Below are 14,850 nucleotides of genomic sequence, written 5' to 3' on the forward strand. Positions count from 1 at the left end.
ATATATATATATATATATATATATATATATATATATATATATATATTAAAATAAACTAGTACTAAAACTTGTACTACTATTCCTACTTGGCGTTTTTGAACTTATCATGGGGGCTTCAGGGTACAGATCCCCGTGATAAACGAGACTACTGTACATTCACGCATTCCCCTTTGACATCACTTCATGTTAGAGTGCATCTCAGAGGCGTAACCTTTTAAAATACATTATTAATCAGTCAGAGGTTCTTTGTCATTCGCATCACTTGTTGTACATGTAGTGGAACGAAATTGTGTACACAAGGTCCCAGTTACATCCAACAATAGCAAAAATATAAAGTGTAAAAAGAAACAGTAAATAAGGATCTAAGATATCAACTGATATACGCAAAACAAACGCCAAACAGTACGCTATATGCCAGTCACTAATGGTGCAAAACAATACACCGAACAACAGCAGAACGATTCTCATAGTTTCTGTTAGACTATAATTTACTTGCTTAATGCGAGCATTAACATAAACTAAACTAACATAAAGTAGGATTTATTCAAAGCATGCAACAAAAATACAGAAATGAGGCACCAAAAATAATAAAGAAATAAAAAGAAAGAGTTTTGATGACAGTGAGGTTATCTTGTCAACATGGTCTATGGTCCATAATGTTATCTTTTCAAAAATGCATTAATTTTTATTACCACAAATTGATGTCACAGGCACTTTAATATATGGCTGTGATCAAAGTCAATAAGTGAAGTAGTGCTTTATAGGTTTTTAATTATTATTCATTATGTTTAATTCAGGGACTGAAAACTAGTGATTTGTTCTCAAGAAGTAAAGCTGCTCTATTATTTTAGTGCTGGAAGTTCAGGGTGTTGTGAAAATTACAGACCTATATGTCAGAAAGCTTGATTCACACCTTCCAAAGCCAATTCTCTGCCAGTTAATGAAAACTGGCAAAACAAAATCTTTACACTATTTCATCCAGAAGCTATCTGTGCAAGTTGTTTAAATCAGCTTCGCCCTTCCTCAGGTTCTGGCTCCAGTTCAGTGCAGAAGATGGATCTGGACCTGGTTCAACCATTTTTGTTGACAACATCTCTTTCAGCATGGACTGCTTCTTGGCATGTGAGTACTTTAAAAATGTTGAGTTATTCTTTCCAGTCCTGGCTTAAATATTAGGGTTGTTTGACAACTTTTTTTATGACAAGCATTGATTTTTCTTTAGTTCTAAAAGGTTTAAGTGACCTAGAGCAAATAAAATACTGATAAAGCCATGTTGCATATTCATTACTAGATTAAGCAGCAGGTTTGCATATACATTTACTCATCTGGTACTTATGTACTCATGATATACCATCACAATAGAAAGTAAATATCTTGATTTTTTTTTAAGTTCAACATCAAGAAACAAAATGAAAAAAAGGTCTTAAAATCAGGTAAGTAGTACAACAGGTGACTCATAATTTACATATTAACTTGTCTTTTTTTATTTGACAAAAATGGCAAAAATTTAGAAAGTGTGTGGAAAAGTACCTTTACTGCTGCCATAAGAATCAAAGAGTTAAGTATGAGCTATTCTATAAAAGCCATAACTCGTCGGTTTGCTGCTCTGGAGCATTTAGGTGTGTTTTACCACGTCAGGAAGGAAAGTCATCAGCAATGACTTTTAAGAAGCATTGGTTGCTGTTCTGACAAGGGTTAAAAATGATTTCCAAATATTTTTAAGTTTATTATTCTGCAGAAAAAAAAAAGAGATTCTTCACAAATTAAACTTATTGAGCATCCATTCTTAAATATCTTAAGTTCACCCAGAAATGGTGAAGAAACCCAAGAGCTCCATCTCAGACTCTGCAGGTCTCAACAAGCAGGTTAAATTATAAAGTTCGTGACAGGACAAATAAAATAAAGACTGAACAAGTGTGACTTTTTGGGATAGATTGCAAGAGAATGTCCTTTTTCACTTTTAAAGAACAGCTCAGCACAGTTTCATCAAAACAAAAGACACCTGGAACGGTGTCTGTTGGACAGACAAAACCAAAGTGGATGTTTTGTCAAAATGCACAGTAGCATGTTTGTTAAAAACCAAAGACAGCATACACACCTAGACAACTGGTGGGAGCATGATGATGAAATGCTAATAATTTGGGCTTGTTTTCCAGCCACCTGTGCATCTTGCAGTCACCGAGTCGACTACTAACAAACTAAATAAACTCCTGTGTGTATTCTATAGTCCAATGTACGGACTACTGTCCATACTCCGTAGCTTGGAGCTTGGATCAAACAACGTCATGAAACAAGACAATGATCTCAAACACATCAGTAAATCTGCAGTAGAAAGACTGAAAAAAAGAAGAAGGTGCTGCAATGTCCTGATGAATGCTCAATACTCCAGGTAGTTTATTCTAATAAGGTTGAATCCCTTGAACCCAGGGGAGGCCACGCCAAAATTCACAAACAAGGTGTACCGTTATCCCAGTGACTTTCATACCACAAAATGTCTGGCGGCAAAGACTGGTTCTTCCCAAAGATCCAGTCCACTGGCACAAACAGAGTAACATTATACTGTTCAATGCCAGAAGGGCTGTGATCAGTTATACATCAGGGAAACTAAACAGCCACTCGCCAAAAGGATGACCCAGCACAGAAGAGCAACATCATCAGGCCAGGACTCTGTGGGCTACACTCACCTGCAAGCCAGTGGTCACTCTTTCAGGGATAAAAATTGGCACGACCTTGATGGAGAGTAACATTGGTTTGAGAAAAGAGTAAAGAAAGTCTTTGTGAAGAGTACCTGCCCATCATTAAACAGGGGTGGAGGCCTCTGTGTTCAACTGTCCTCCTCGATTAATGCTGGTATTGCTTGTATCACTCAGCCCGCTGTGAATAGCAAGCAGCTATCAGGGTGCTAATGATCTATTGTTAGGTTGGTGGTCCTCCTTTTGCATGTGAACTTCTAGTTCTGACTGCCCCCAGCAAACTGGTTGATCCACTAGGAGAAGGTGCTGTTGATAAGACTGGGTATGTTGCAGCTTCTCAGACTGAAGAAGTCTTTTGGATAAAAGACAAAACTTTTTAACAAAGAATCCATCCAGAGGACCTGACTTAACTTGTTAGAAGGTGCTGCAATGGTTCAATTAGAGTCCAGACCTCAACTTGAAAAGAAATGCTTCCGTAGGATCCTATAAGAGCTGAGCACGAACAAATGTGTGCAAACCTCACTGAATTGCAAGTGCTGGAAAGAGAAGTGGCATTGAATTTTTTCACAACCATGTGGGAGGCTGATTAAGTCATACAGAACATTTTACTTTGGGTTATTCCTGCTGAATATGATTTTACAAGCCATCCGTTCATGATGTGATCTGTATTAGTATTCTGGTCAAGATTTTGTTAAAATCTTGGCACGTTATAATTTGTGCCATCGCCTGTCTAATATTGTATTTGTCAAATTTGTTTAACTTTAAGAATCAAAATAAATTTTTGTCTTCATTCGGAAAACCTCAGATGTTAAAAAATATATTTTCTTCATGACTGTGTGTCTGCAGATCCAATCTAACCCTTACTTTGTTCTTTTTCTGCTGCTCATAACTTTTCAGTCTCAGTCAGGGCAATTTAAAGTCGAGCTTTATAAAAGATGACAAAGTCTTTTAAGTCTTTAGTTCTTTTAGAAACGAACTTTGGTAAATCTCCTGCAGCTTTGGCTTTCTTTAGATTGACAGCTTGTCATGAAAATGACACGTGATTATATCCCTTTAAAACGCCTTCGTTGAGAACATTTGATGTGTTTTAAAATGTCAGAACCGTTTCTGGCTGATTGATGAGGGTTTATGTTCCAGCGTTTTACTGCTGGCTTAGAAAGGTCGAGCCTTGTGTCACCTCTCCAGATATTTTTGTGTTGTAACTGAGATGGTTTATTGGTACAAAAACAGGAGCGAGATGACAGCCGTGTAGGAATGAGAATGAAAGGTTATGAGTTCAGTGCCTCCCCACATCTCTGCCTATCTGAGGGAACCTGTTTGAACTGTGATGGGAATATTAATAACGATCATCTCTGGGCCTGAAAAATAGCTCCAGCGTAAAGAACTGCTCAAACGGAGCGGTGTGTTATTCTTAAGGAATGAGGACACAGGTCCCACTCTCCCATAGTCATACCATAGTTTTTGCTGTATAAGTCGTAGTTTTTTGCATAAATTTGCATGCCTGTGACTTATACAGTGAAGTGACATTTATTTTTCCCATATTTATAACCCAATTTTTGGCTGAGATCTGACGATTTCATTCATTCTGACATGGAAAATATTGAACACTACCATTTTCAGCCACTAGAGGGCGGTCGACTAATATGGCAAGCCAAGTGTCTCATTAATAAGTAAAAGTGGATCTTAATGAGACGCTTGGTTTGCCATACCAAGCCAACTTCGTCTCGCTTCAAAGCTCCTGGAGCAAACGTTAAATCAGCTGCATTTTGCTGCGCCGCCCAGGCGAAATGTAGCTGATTTTACCGTTAAAGTGCATTTATTAAGGACAAGTGAAACTGAGACACACATTTACTATAATTTCAAGCAAACAAATAATTGTTTTTAAGTGTTAATCTTGTTAAATTCTTGTTAAAGTCCTCCCATGCACGCTCCCGCTGACGCCATCTGGCAACCAATCGATTTTTTGCACAACACTGGCTCACATTTCCGAGTTGTCAGTGGTGACGCGTAAAAGACGCGACGCATCAGCGGTGACGCAAAATAGATACAACGTATACAGCGAAGCGACGCATTTGTTTTTTCCACTTCATTAGACATTTGGACTGATGCGACTTAACGACCGTTGTAACAGTCAGTATGTATATTACTGTTGTAGTACCTCTTTAACGCCACACGTGGGCGCTTCCTTCATTTGATATGTCATGACTCTCTATAGAAGTCAGCGGTGTATAGCTGGGAGCTGTACAGTGTGTACACGTTTAGCTGCTCCGCTCCACCTCAGTAACGAGTGGTGCATATACGAACTCTATATACATTCATGTATGAATATTAGACTTAGCGCCGTTGAGACCTGGCATTGTATGGTTTTCTAAGTTATGTAATAAAGTGCAAGTGGGAATCAACGTTCTGTCGCTCTTTTCCAAGCTACGCCGGTGCACATGTTGCTAATGCTAAGCTAGCTCTCCTCTTGCGCACCACCACTCACGTTACACAGTGTGACGTGTACGGCGGCAAGTACTGTACTTGAGGCTTGTGGGTTAATGATTACACTGATCCTATCGAGTTTTTATTCTAAGGTGGCAGTCTTTTGTTGTGGTGTTGTGCCAAGAAACATTTAGCTTTAAGATAAGTTAGCAACATTTATGTTATCAAATTGATTGAAACACATTATCCAGATTTTAATGTTCATTGAAGATCTCCATATAATCTATTTCATGTCGCTTTTAGAAACTATTTGCAATTAATATGTGCAGATACAGTTGTGAGATAGTTCGTCTATTGCCGTTAATGCAGAGCTGGAGGAGAGTCACTGTCGTCCTGAATCGCTCAGGCTTACTGAGCCAAGGACTTTTTATTTAAAGAGATGGCATTTTCCAGGAAATGTTTGTGCTCCACTTGGTGTTTTATGTCTTCTGGAGCAGTATCTCCGAAGAACTGAAGGTTCATCCGTTCCCGCTTCGCTCTCTTTGCAGATGGAAAGTTCATCTTATAGCTGGGATCTATTACCCACGACACACTTGACGCAGTCACTTTTTATTGCCTATATGTCCGAACGGTCGATACGAGGTGCTGAAGCTCTGAAAGATGTAATTTCCAAGTGTGCTTACAGTGACTGATGTGCATGATGGATCTCTGAGTCCTGGGGTCTGTTTGGATGGGCAAACACATTATGCAGAGGATCAGCCATCCATGCCTTCACACCACACCTCCTTGGACTGTAGTGTAGCACGTAGTTGACGAGCTTGTTGTTGCATCTCCTGACCTTCAGGTGTTGGATCTATCTGTCAGTTTTAGTTGTTATATTAATCCAGCATTGTTTAATTAGTTTGCTGGGTTAGACAACACATGGAGTTCATCCTTCTCTCCCTGACTTGTCACTGTTTTATTTTGCACAACTTCAGCTGCATTCATGGCCTCTAAACAGATTCTCAAACCTTAGTTTACATGGAATCCCAATGAAACGTTAATTCTAAGTATAAATTATTTATTACCTGTACTGGGTATAAAATATAAAGCTTAGTTCTGTTCAAAACTAGGTCAGACACTTTCTTTTCAAGCTAATTTTTCTTCAAATCAAACTTAAACATCAATGTTCAAATTTTGCTGCGATTTGTTTTGTATTAAATTTATTGAGCCATGATCATTTCAGCATTTAGTTACATGCATTTACATCTAGATCTGTTGCACATTGTTGAGCACAAAATCTTTTGATGAGCAAACCTCCGGAAATGCAAAAACATTCAAATTAAAAAGGGAAGAAGAGGCGTCACGTTCAAACATTTATGTTGATGCGCCATCTCAGGAAGCGTTGACTGTATCACAACTCTAAATTATTTTTGAATAAGCAACAAAACAAAATGGTTTGCTTGTTATAAAGAGATTTGGACAGCAATGGAGTCATGCTAAAGATGTTAAAATAATGTCAAAGATCACCCCAACGTGTTCTGGCAGGAATGATCAAGTTACAAACTCATATCAAAAGAAAACATTTACAGTAAATTAAAGAGAATGACACCAAAGTTCATGCTCATTAATCCAGATATAAATTAACAATGTTGAGTCAGGTCTTCCGAACGGTTTATTTTGTTGCTGAGATGTTTCTTCCTTCATCCAAAGGACTTCTTCAGTCTGAGGAGCCCACCAAACCAAACTGAATCCCACGAACAGCTCACTCCCAGAGTGGGAGAAAAACAGTTTGCTGGTGATAAGATGGCCGACATGGCTACAAGACAATGAGCTTGTTGTTTCTATGACTTTTACTGTTGAACCTTTATTAGCGGTCATGATAATCCAGTTTTTATCCAGTTGTTGATGTTAAGAAGCAGAAAAACAAACTATGGATAAGTGAGGGAAAACGTTCTAAGCCCTCATTAAATGTGAAGACATATGGGGCTAATTTAAATGTTTAATTCATACCTGGAGCCTCATTTATAAAATAATGTGGGATTAATTAGGTCTTTATACCAATTAGTGAACCTACAGTGATATATGGAAACGGTCTTGTCCCTAAATAAAATCTGGATTTGATATAAAGAATTTCCCTGCTGGTTATTTACCAAAAACCTTCATCCACACCTGGATGAACATTTCATAAGCTTTACGAACTGAGAAAAAGGTCAGAAATCAATTACTGGGACTGATGAATTTATGTACCTCCTATTTCTGTTTTAAATAATTGGGAGCATTTTCGTTTTTGATTGTTCATATTATTTACTTTAACACACCTGTGTTTGTAAGAAATCTGCCTTTTCTCTCATGATCTGAATTTACTTTGGTTTTGATCACACAATCTGCAAATAAAAGCTGCATAAAACCAAAATATGGCACATTTTACTTTAACATTTGATGCCAAGTTAAATAAAAATGTGTTTTTAATGAACGGTGTCCATTTATGTGTCCAAACATCACTTAAACATATTTAATCTTGAATAAAGTTTACAGAATACACACGTCTAAAATACTGTTTCTACATTTATTAAACCTGTTTTTCCATAAAAACGTCATATTTTATAACGCGTTCATGTTTGCTGAGTGGATTCAGCTCAGATTTATTGCAGACCTGAGATATTTTGATACGTGGCTGGATGGTAGCAAGGGTCCCACACACCCGCACACCCCTTGTAGCTGGCCTCTGGTGGGCTTCAGGTAGCTTACAGCACGACACTAATGAACAGTGACAGTCACGCCTGCTGATGCCTCGCCCTGTGGATCACGCTGCTCCGTGGTGGACCCGAACAAGCTCGGGCATACCAATACCCCAGCTCTGCTGCGGCGTGTTTCCATGTTCAGAATAACAATGGTGTCCGCTTTATTAGCAGCTCTGTCGAAGAAACAAAAAGCTGCTGAACTTGTTCTTTGGAAAAATGCATAAAGGTCCTGTTTAACGCCACGTGAAGGACGTCTGCTGCCTAAGCAGCCATCACAGTCACTCATACGTGATCCATCTACTCCAATCATAAACTCTATCAAAGCTCCAGAGCGGCTGAGTCTCCATCATATTTATATGTGGATTACAGACGTATGGGATGAGGTATTGATTCTCTTGCAGGCAGATTTTAGGAAAGTAGTGCTTGGGTTTTCAAGGTTTTAAAGACAAAAAATTAATCATTTCTTCACAAGAGGACATTTTGCCTGAGCAATCATAGTTGGTGCAAAATTACATTTTTAATGCTCAACTGATCAAAACTGTTTACTGACAAATGCAGACTACGAGCAGAAAAATCAGCTCATGCACAATTAAGGTCATTTGCTGTGATTCAAAGTGAGCAGGTTGCCTTTAACCAAGTAGAAAACTGACAAACAGTAGTTTTCTAACCTTTCAGCTGTTGAGGGAGCCTCCTGCCAGATTGTCACAAATGGTGCAACTTCAGCCTCAGGTGACAGGGGAGCCAGGATGGAGGAGCGGGAGAGCTGTTGTGCTAAAATGATTACAGAGATAAAGATGAAAAGTCTTGCTTCTGTTCCCTGATGCTGCTATAATGATGGCGGGGTGAAAGCCAGCCTGATTTGTTCTCACCGAGGAAGCAAATGAATCATTGTGGACAACTCACCAGCTCGTCGCAATTAGTCACATTTCTGCCTGATGCTGAGCTTCTGCAACTCCCTGCGTTTTGCTGCTCATCAAGAGGAAGCTGGTGTAAACTCAAGCTGCAAATATTTACTGCAGGAGTTTCTGTAGCTCAGAAAAATAAGGAAAATTACAGAAAAAAAGTCTAAATAAGTATTTTCTTCCGTTTGCCAGGGGAGTCCTGTGGGGAATATCATGTAGCTGTTGTGCAAACAAACGGTATACTGCTGTGTAGGACGACTGGAAACCTTTTCTCTTGTTGTGTGAGATGCAAATAAACCTCAGAAAATATGTTCTAGGCCTCTCTGTGGGCTACTCATGCAGAATACCAATGAGTCTTAATATTTGGGTCATGTGAATGTAAAACATCATTTATAGTTTGTTGTTTGCATGGTTCAAGTGTCGCTGAGCACATCAGTCTGAAGTTATTCATAGACTGAAAAACTGGGACGGTCTTAACCCTCCTGCTGTCCTTGGGTCCAAGTGAGCCCCGAGGCCTCGGTTTTACAACTATTTTCATAAAGCTGATATCTTTAGACATTATATGCCTTTCTTGTATCCTGCTTGTAGCAGCATTTTTGACTTCATCAGCCTCAAGACATCACGTTTGGACATTTCTGTAAATAATCTTAGTCGTGTTCAAATGTTCATCCTTTACCATCAGAATTTGTGAACCAACAGAGTCACACCGCTTCATTAAACAGATGATGGTAATTATGTTCTGCTGGAACAGAAACCATTTATTTTCTGTGCAAATTAGCTGCAAGGAGACCAGCTAAGACTTTGGTGTCCAAAGTGTGGGCCAAGGGCCATTTGTGGCCCTTGGAGTGATTTTGTGCGGCTTTTAATGTTTTGGATCTACAACAATTTAAAGCATTTTGTCCACCAAAATATTCACATTGTTGTTGAGTTAAATTCACATTTTTGTGGCCCATGAGTCCTTTAATTTTGATAGTTTTGGCAAAGATATGAAAAAGTTTGGACATCCCTGAACTAAGCCAGATATTACTAGTGGTGACATGAATGAAACTTTTTGTTGTTGGAATGAAACAAGTCCAGTCTTAAAGCAACAGTTCAGATCTTTATAAGGATTTGATAGAAAGGTAACATTTTTACATGGTTACAACATAAGAAATAAGATATTCCTGCTGGAAGTGCTGCAGACAGCTGCTGCTACAGCTATATACACATGCAGATAACTAAATTATTTTAAGTAAATAATTACAATGTGACACCAACAGTGATGTAAAGGTGTATAAAATAATGAGAACAGCTATGAAACTTCATGGGAGTTATGAGATGGATTAGCTGTTACTCTCAAAGAGCTATCTACAACAGGTAAGATGATCATTTTTCATAAGCTTTCCTCAGAAGCCCACATAAAGATGAGCTTATCCCTACACAACAAGCCACAGTAAAAAATAAATAATGAAATAAATAAACTTACGATTTTCAGAACTTAAAAATGATTATTACAAGAAGTAAAATTTAAAAAATTACTTTTTTTCTCTTTTTGTAAGATAAAAAGAGACAAATCAAAGTTAAAAATTTCCTTTTGTCAGCGTTTTCCATTTTAAATAAGAAAAAGTCCTCACGGGTATTTTTGTGACATGTTTTAACCACATTTTGTCAGGTTGAAAAAAGGTTTTTACGCTTCATATCAAACCCCTTTTTTTTTTTAATTCCTTTAACAAGAAATCGATGCTGAAATCCCTGCTGGAGCTCACTGGGTCACATTGAAGTGCTCTGAATTGATCATTAGAATTTCAGATTTTGTGTGCAAACACTGTGCACATTTGTTGCTGCTGTCTGACATTGATTTTATCATTCAGCTCTGCTGTTCATTAGTGAGGTGCATCCTTTTATGTTGCCTCGACAGCGACTCGCTGAACGTTGCTGCAACCTGAAAACTAAATGCAGTGTGCAACCCATTAAAATTAAATTAATATGTTCTGGCTCAGGTGGTTTTAAAGTGTGAAATGTAATAATAATAATAATAATGTAATTATTAAATGTATTCTATGTTTAATTCAGCATAACGGTGACATGATTTTATTCTTTAACGCGCTGCCTTTTCATTTAATGTACTTAATTAAATTTCAGCTAATGGCGAGTTTCCACCTGTGGCCACCAGCACAAGCAGAGTTCCATCAAGACCTACAACCAAGACTCCACTTCCCTCCATCCGAAGCCCTCCAGTGACCTTCCCCCCCACAGGCTACTGTAAGTCAGAGCTGCACGTCACATGTCGATAAATGTCCCATCTAAAGAAAATATACCCTGCAGTGTTCTGCATCTTTAACTCCTTCTGTCTCTGTCAGCATTGATCTCGTGCTCATGAACAAGGTTGGTAACAAAGTAAGCGCGCCCCCTGCTGGTGCGCACCACAGCTGAGCGAGATGCAGACGTCTTCTTTGGCATTAAATGGAGCAGTTCTGAAATGTAAAATCTCCCAATTTGTCTCCAGAAAATGTCAGCGGAGCCAGATGCTCCAGACTTGACATTTTCCGTCCCAGACTCTCTAATTTCTCTGCTTCGAAAGAGTAAAGATGGACAGAGGTTAATCTTCTACATTTAGGTTGTAAGTTAGTAACTTTCTGTGCAAATCTGTTTCAGACACTTCTTCAGAAGGAAGGGTTGAATTGTACTCAGCTGTAGCTCAGTGGTTAGAGCTGTGTCCTTTAAAGAGAAAGTTGTAGGTTTGATTCCCAGGAAAGACACTGAACCACTCAGTGCCTCTGATCTGTGCCCCATCGGTGCATGAATGACATTTTTACTGCTTGGTCTCTATTGGACGATTTGATCAGTTTAGTTTTGTAGAGATGTAGACGAGTGCTGTATGAATGTGTGTGTGGATGGATAAATGAGGGTACAGGTTGTGTTGTGAAGCGCTTCACGTAGCTCTCTTTAGATACAGTCCATTTACCATTCATGTTGGACTTGTTGAATCATCTCTGATGGCCGGCCCAAGCCATGGGGCCCTAAGCGAAATTTGGTTTGGGCCCTCTATTTCTGCTAATAATGTGGATTACTGCAATCAACAGTCAGATCAGATCATTCACCCCTTAACATAAACTCATTACAACTCTGACAGCCCTGTTTACATTCTCCTATATGGATATATCATCTAGTGCAGGGGTGTCAAACTCATTTTCATTTTGGGCCACATCAAGCTCATGAATGTCCTCAAAAGACCGAACATGGCTAAATGTATTGATAAAACTATTAAAAAACTGGTAAATTATAACTTTCTCTGCATTCAGTGACTACTTCTGTAAATTAAATATTTCATGTTTGAGTAATTTGGCATTATGAGCATAAAAACTGATTTGATTTGACTGATCAAGTAATATTGAAGCACACAACTGTTATCTTGAAGTTCTGTTCTGTGGCCCTCTAGGGTGTAGAGAGACACAGAAATGCTTATGTCGGGCCGGATTTGGCCCACGAACCATGAGTTTGACACATGCGATCTAGCGGTACTGAAAGTTTTTAAAAAAACACCAATGTGCAATGTATTTTACAGCAAGAGTGTCATCCGGTTTATTATCTTTGGTTCCAAAGAACTGCAGCAGCAACCGCTTACTTTGCTGATACCTTGGGCCGGCCCTGCGTCACCACGTTAAAGATAAACTGGACTGCAGACAGTACTCATTTAGTGGACGTCCACCACTGATTAACATCCAGTTCAAGATGGTCAAAGCCAACATAAAAATGGTTGTACGTTCACACTGCAGGTCTTAATGTGTAATTCCGATATTTTGTGTGTTGGTTCACATCGTCGTTAAAATGTGACCTCCATCAGACTCCGGTGTGAACAGTTGAACATTGTGAGGTGACCCACATGTGCAGAAGAAAACGTGTCGTAAATCTGGATGCTACAAATTAGCATGTGTGATTCTGAAGGTGTTGTGCAATCTGAACCAATTCAATTCTCTGTCATGATTTTGTCCAGTGTTCATTTTTTATCTTGACTCTTGATGGCTCCTATTGTTGTATTTCAGAAATGTAAGTGATGTACTAAAGGTAGAAACAAACTCTGGTATCGATCCCATCAGCTTAGTATTGATACGTTCCATCACTAATGTTAGTATCACATTCTCAATAATCCAGGACATTAAAAGACAAAATATAAATCAAATGGTCTTCAAATTGCTGAAGATGCATAGAGTTCTGAAATTAAAACTGCATGAGGTCGTTATTGTTATATTGATACTTGGATCGATCTGTAAACCCCTATTCAATAATGTAAAAGTCTAATGAAATGCAGCCTGATCATTCAGACTGAGGTCGCTTTCAAAAACATCTGCTATGCATCTGGTTCAGTACAGAGTATGAAAAAGACTTGGATTGTTTGTGAAAAAGTTAGATTTGTTACGTTCAGACTGCTGTGAGAAAATCTGATACAGGTCACATATGGGAAAAAAAATCAGATTAGGGCTGCATTTATGTGCAGTGTGAACGCCGCCATAATCAATTTGACAGATTCTGAGCTGTAAAATGGTCATTGTCCATCTTCACCCCCCAGTGTTTGTGTAGAACCACAAACATGGTGAAGCGCTTGCGTTGGAAACATGCATTAGAATGCCCTTAACCATTTTAAGTGAGGAATAAACTTTGTAGAGAGCATGTAACTCGGGAATGTCATCCAGGTTGATAGGCTCAGAGAAAGCAAGGATGATTCTGATGATCAAGAGATTGATGAGATCATCAGGAAACACAGGACTGTGTTTTGGCTCTGTAATATCAGAAGCTTTGTTCACAGTTATGAGCCTGTTTTGCGCTTAATCAGTGCATTTAGCAGGACCTACAACGTTGGGGTCAAGGGTCACATCTGAGAAGAATGTAATGGACTCGGCGGATGTCGGTGGGTCCAGATGACAAAATGTGTTGTGTTCAGGAAGAACCTGTTCCTATGCTTGTTCTGGCTCGGGGGAGCATCTCTTAGATGATCTTTCTGCTCCTCGGCCTCAGAATGTTTGTTCTCTGCGGCCTCCAGCACGTTACAACGTGGATGGAACTGCTGAGGTAATGAAATTATTGTGGTAGTAGCTGAGAGTCATCCCCAACTCTCATTCTGGCCATAATTTTAGATTTTGTATGAGGTTATTTTAAGGTTTGACTAAAATAGCTATAACTCCATCGTTTCTCAACATTAAGGTGATTTAAGTTTCAAAGTCTGGCATGAAAGGTGGTGGGCAGTATGCGTTCCTACGCATATTGTTAGGCCTTTAATGTCAAATCTGTTTGTTGTTTTTTTTAGATATGTTTTTTTTTCTTCTCAGGACCTGAGACTCACTGATCGTCAGTAGAGTAGTTTTTGTGATCGTGTTCAGTTGTCTTCTTGTTTACTGGTCTAATTAAACTTTTCTTCAGGACTTATGAATTTGAGTTAAATATAGAAACTCTTTCTTTGCAGAACAACAGAAGCTGCTTTAGAGGTCAGTTAAAGGCTGCAGAAACCGTCTCTTATCCTTCCATATATCTGTTCCCTGCTCACGAGCCAACGGCTTTACAATGTGTGATTTTCACCGAGATATACCAACTGTGAGATCGTATAGAAAGCTTCTAAATTCAGTTAGGGACAGATGGACTTCAGTCAAGCTATGGAAAAACTGCAGAGGCCACAAATAAAAGTAAAGGAAATATTTTAAAAGACTCAAAAGACAAAAGTGGAAAACATAGACTTCTTAAGGAGAGAGAGGGGTGGACATCAGCACAAAGTGCACAAAGTCAGGATTGTTTATTTGTGGCTTAAAACACAGATTTATATGGTTAACCACTTTTAGTTTGAATCTACTGGGTTGACTTTAAAAGATGCAACCGCATAAATTAAGTTAAAATGTTCCAGGATTATAAGATAAATAGAAGTCACATGAGTCAGTCTAGAAACTATTTTTCTATATAAAAAAAAAAACAAAAAAAACATCCATGTATCTTATAATGTTTGCTTCAAGGGCAGAAAGTGAAAAGCCACTTTAATGCGTTTAAACGCTCGGTCACAATAACCGCAACCTCAGAGGAAGATGGGAGGTTGGGATCACGCCGCTCTCGCCCTGCTGATTATCATAGATATTAACTCGGAGGAAA

The 14,850-nt window shown here is 38.7% G+C and overlaps 1 protein-coding gene across 1 annotated transcript in view; it reads left to right on the forward strand.

Annotated features, from left to right (window-relative positions):
* alk (ALK receptor tyrosine kinase) overlaps positions 1-14,850 on the forward strand; it is a 241,592-nt gene that overhangs the window by 180,581 nt on the left and 46,161 nt on the right. The window contains exons 10-11 of the mRNA XM_037695394.1: positions 1,028-1,122; positions 10,864-10,983. Coding sequence (XP_037551322.1) covers positions 1,028-1,122; positions 10,864-10,983 — 215 coding nt within the window. The remainder of the gene's footprint in view (positions 1-1,027; positions 1,123-10,863; positions 10,984-14,850) is intronic.

This window comes from Nematolebias whitei, chromosome 21 (assembly GCF_014905685.2).
Source record: "Nematolebias whitei isolate Nwh7 chromosome 21, NemWhi1, whole genome shotgun sequence".
In the NCBI taxonomy this organism is placed as follows: domain Eukaryota; kingdom Metazoa; phylum Chordata; class Actinopteri; order Cyprinodontiformes; family Rivulidae; genus Nematolebias; species Nematolebias whitei.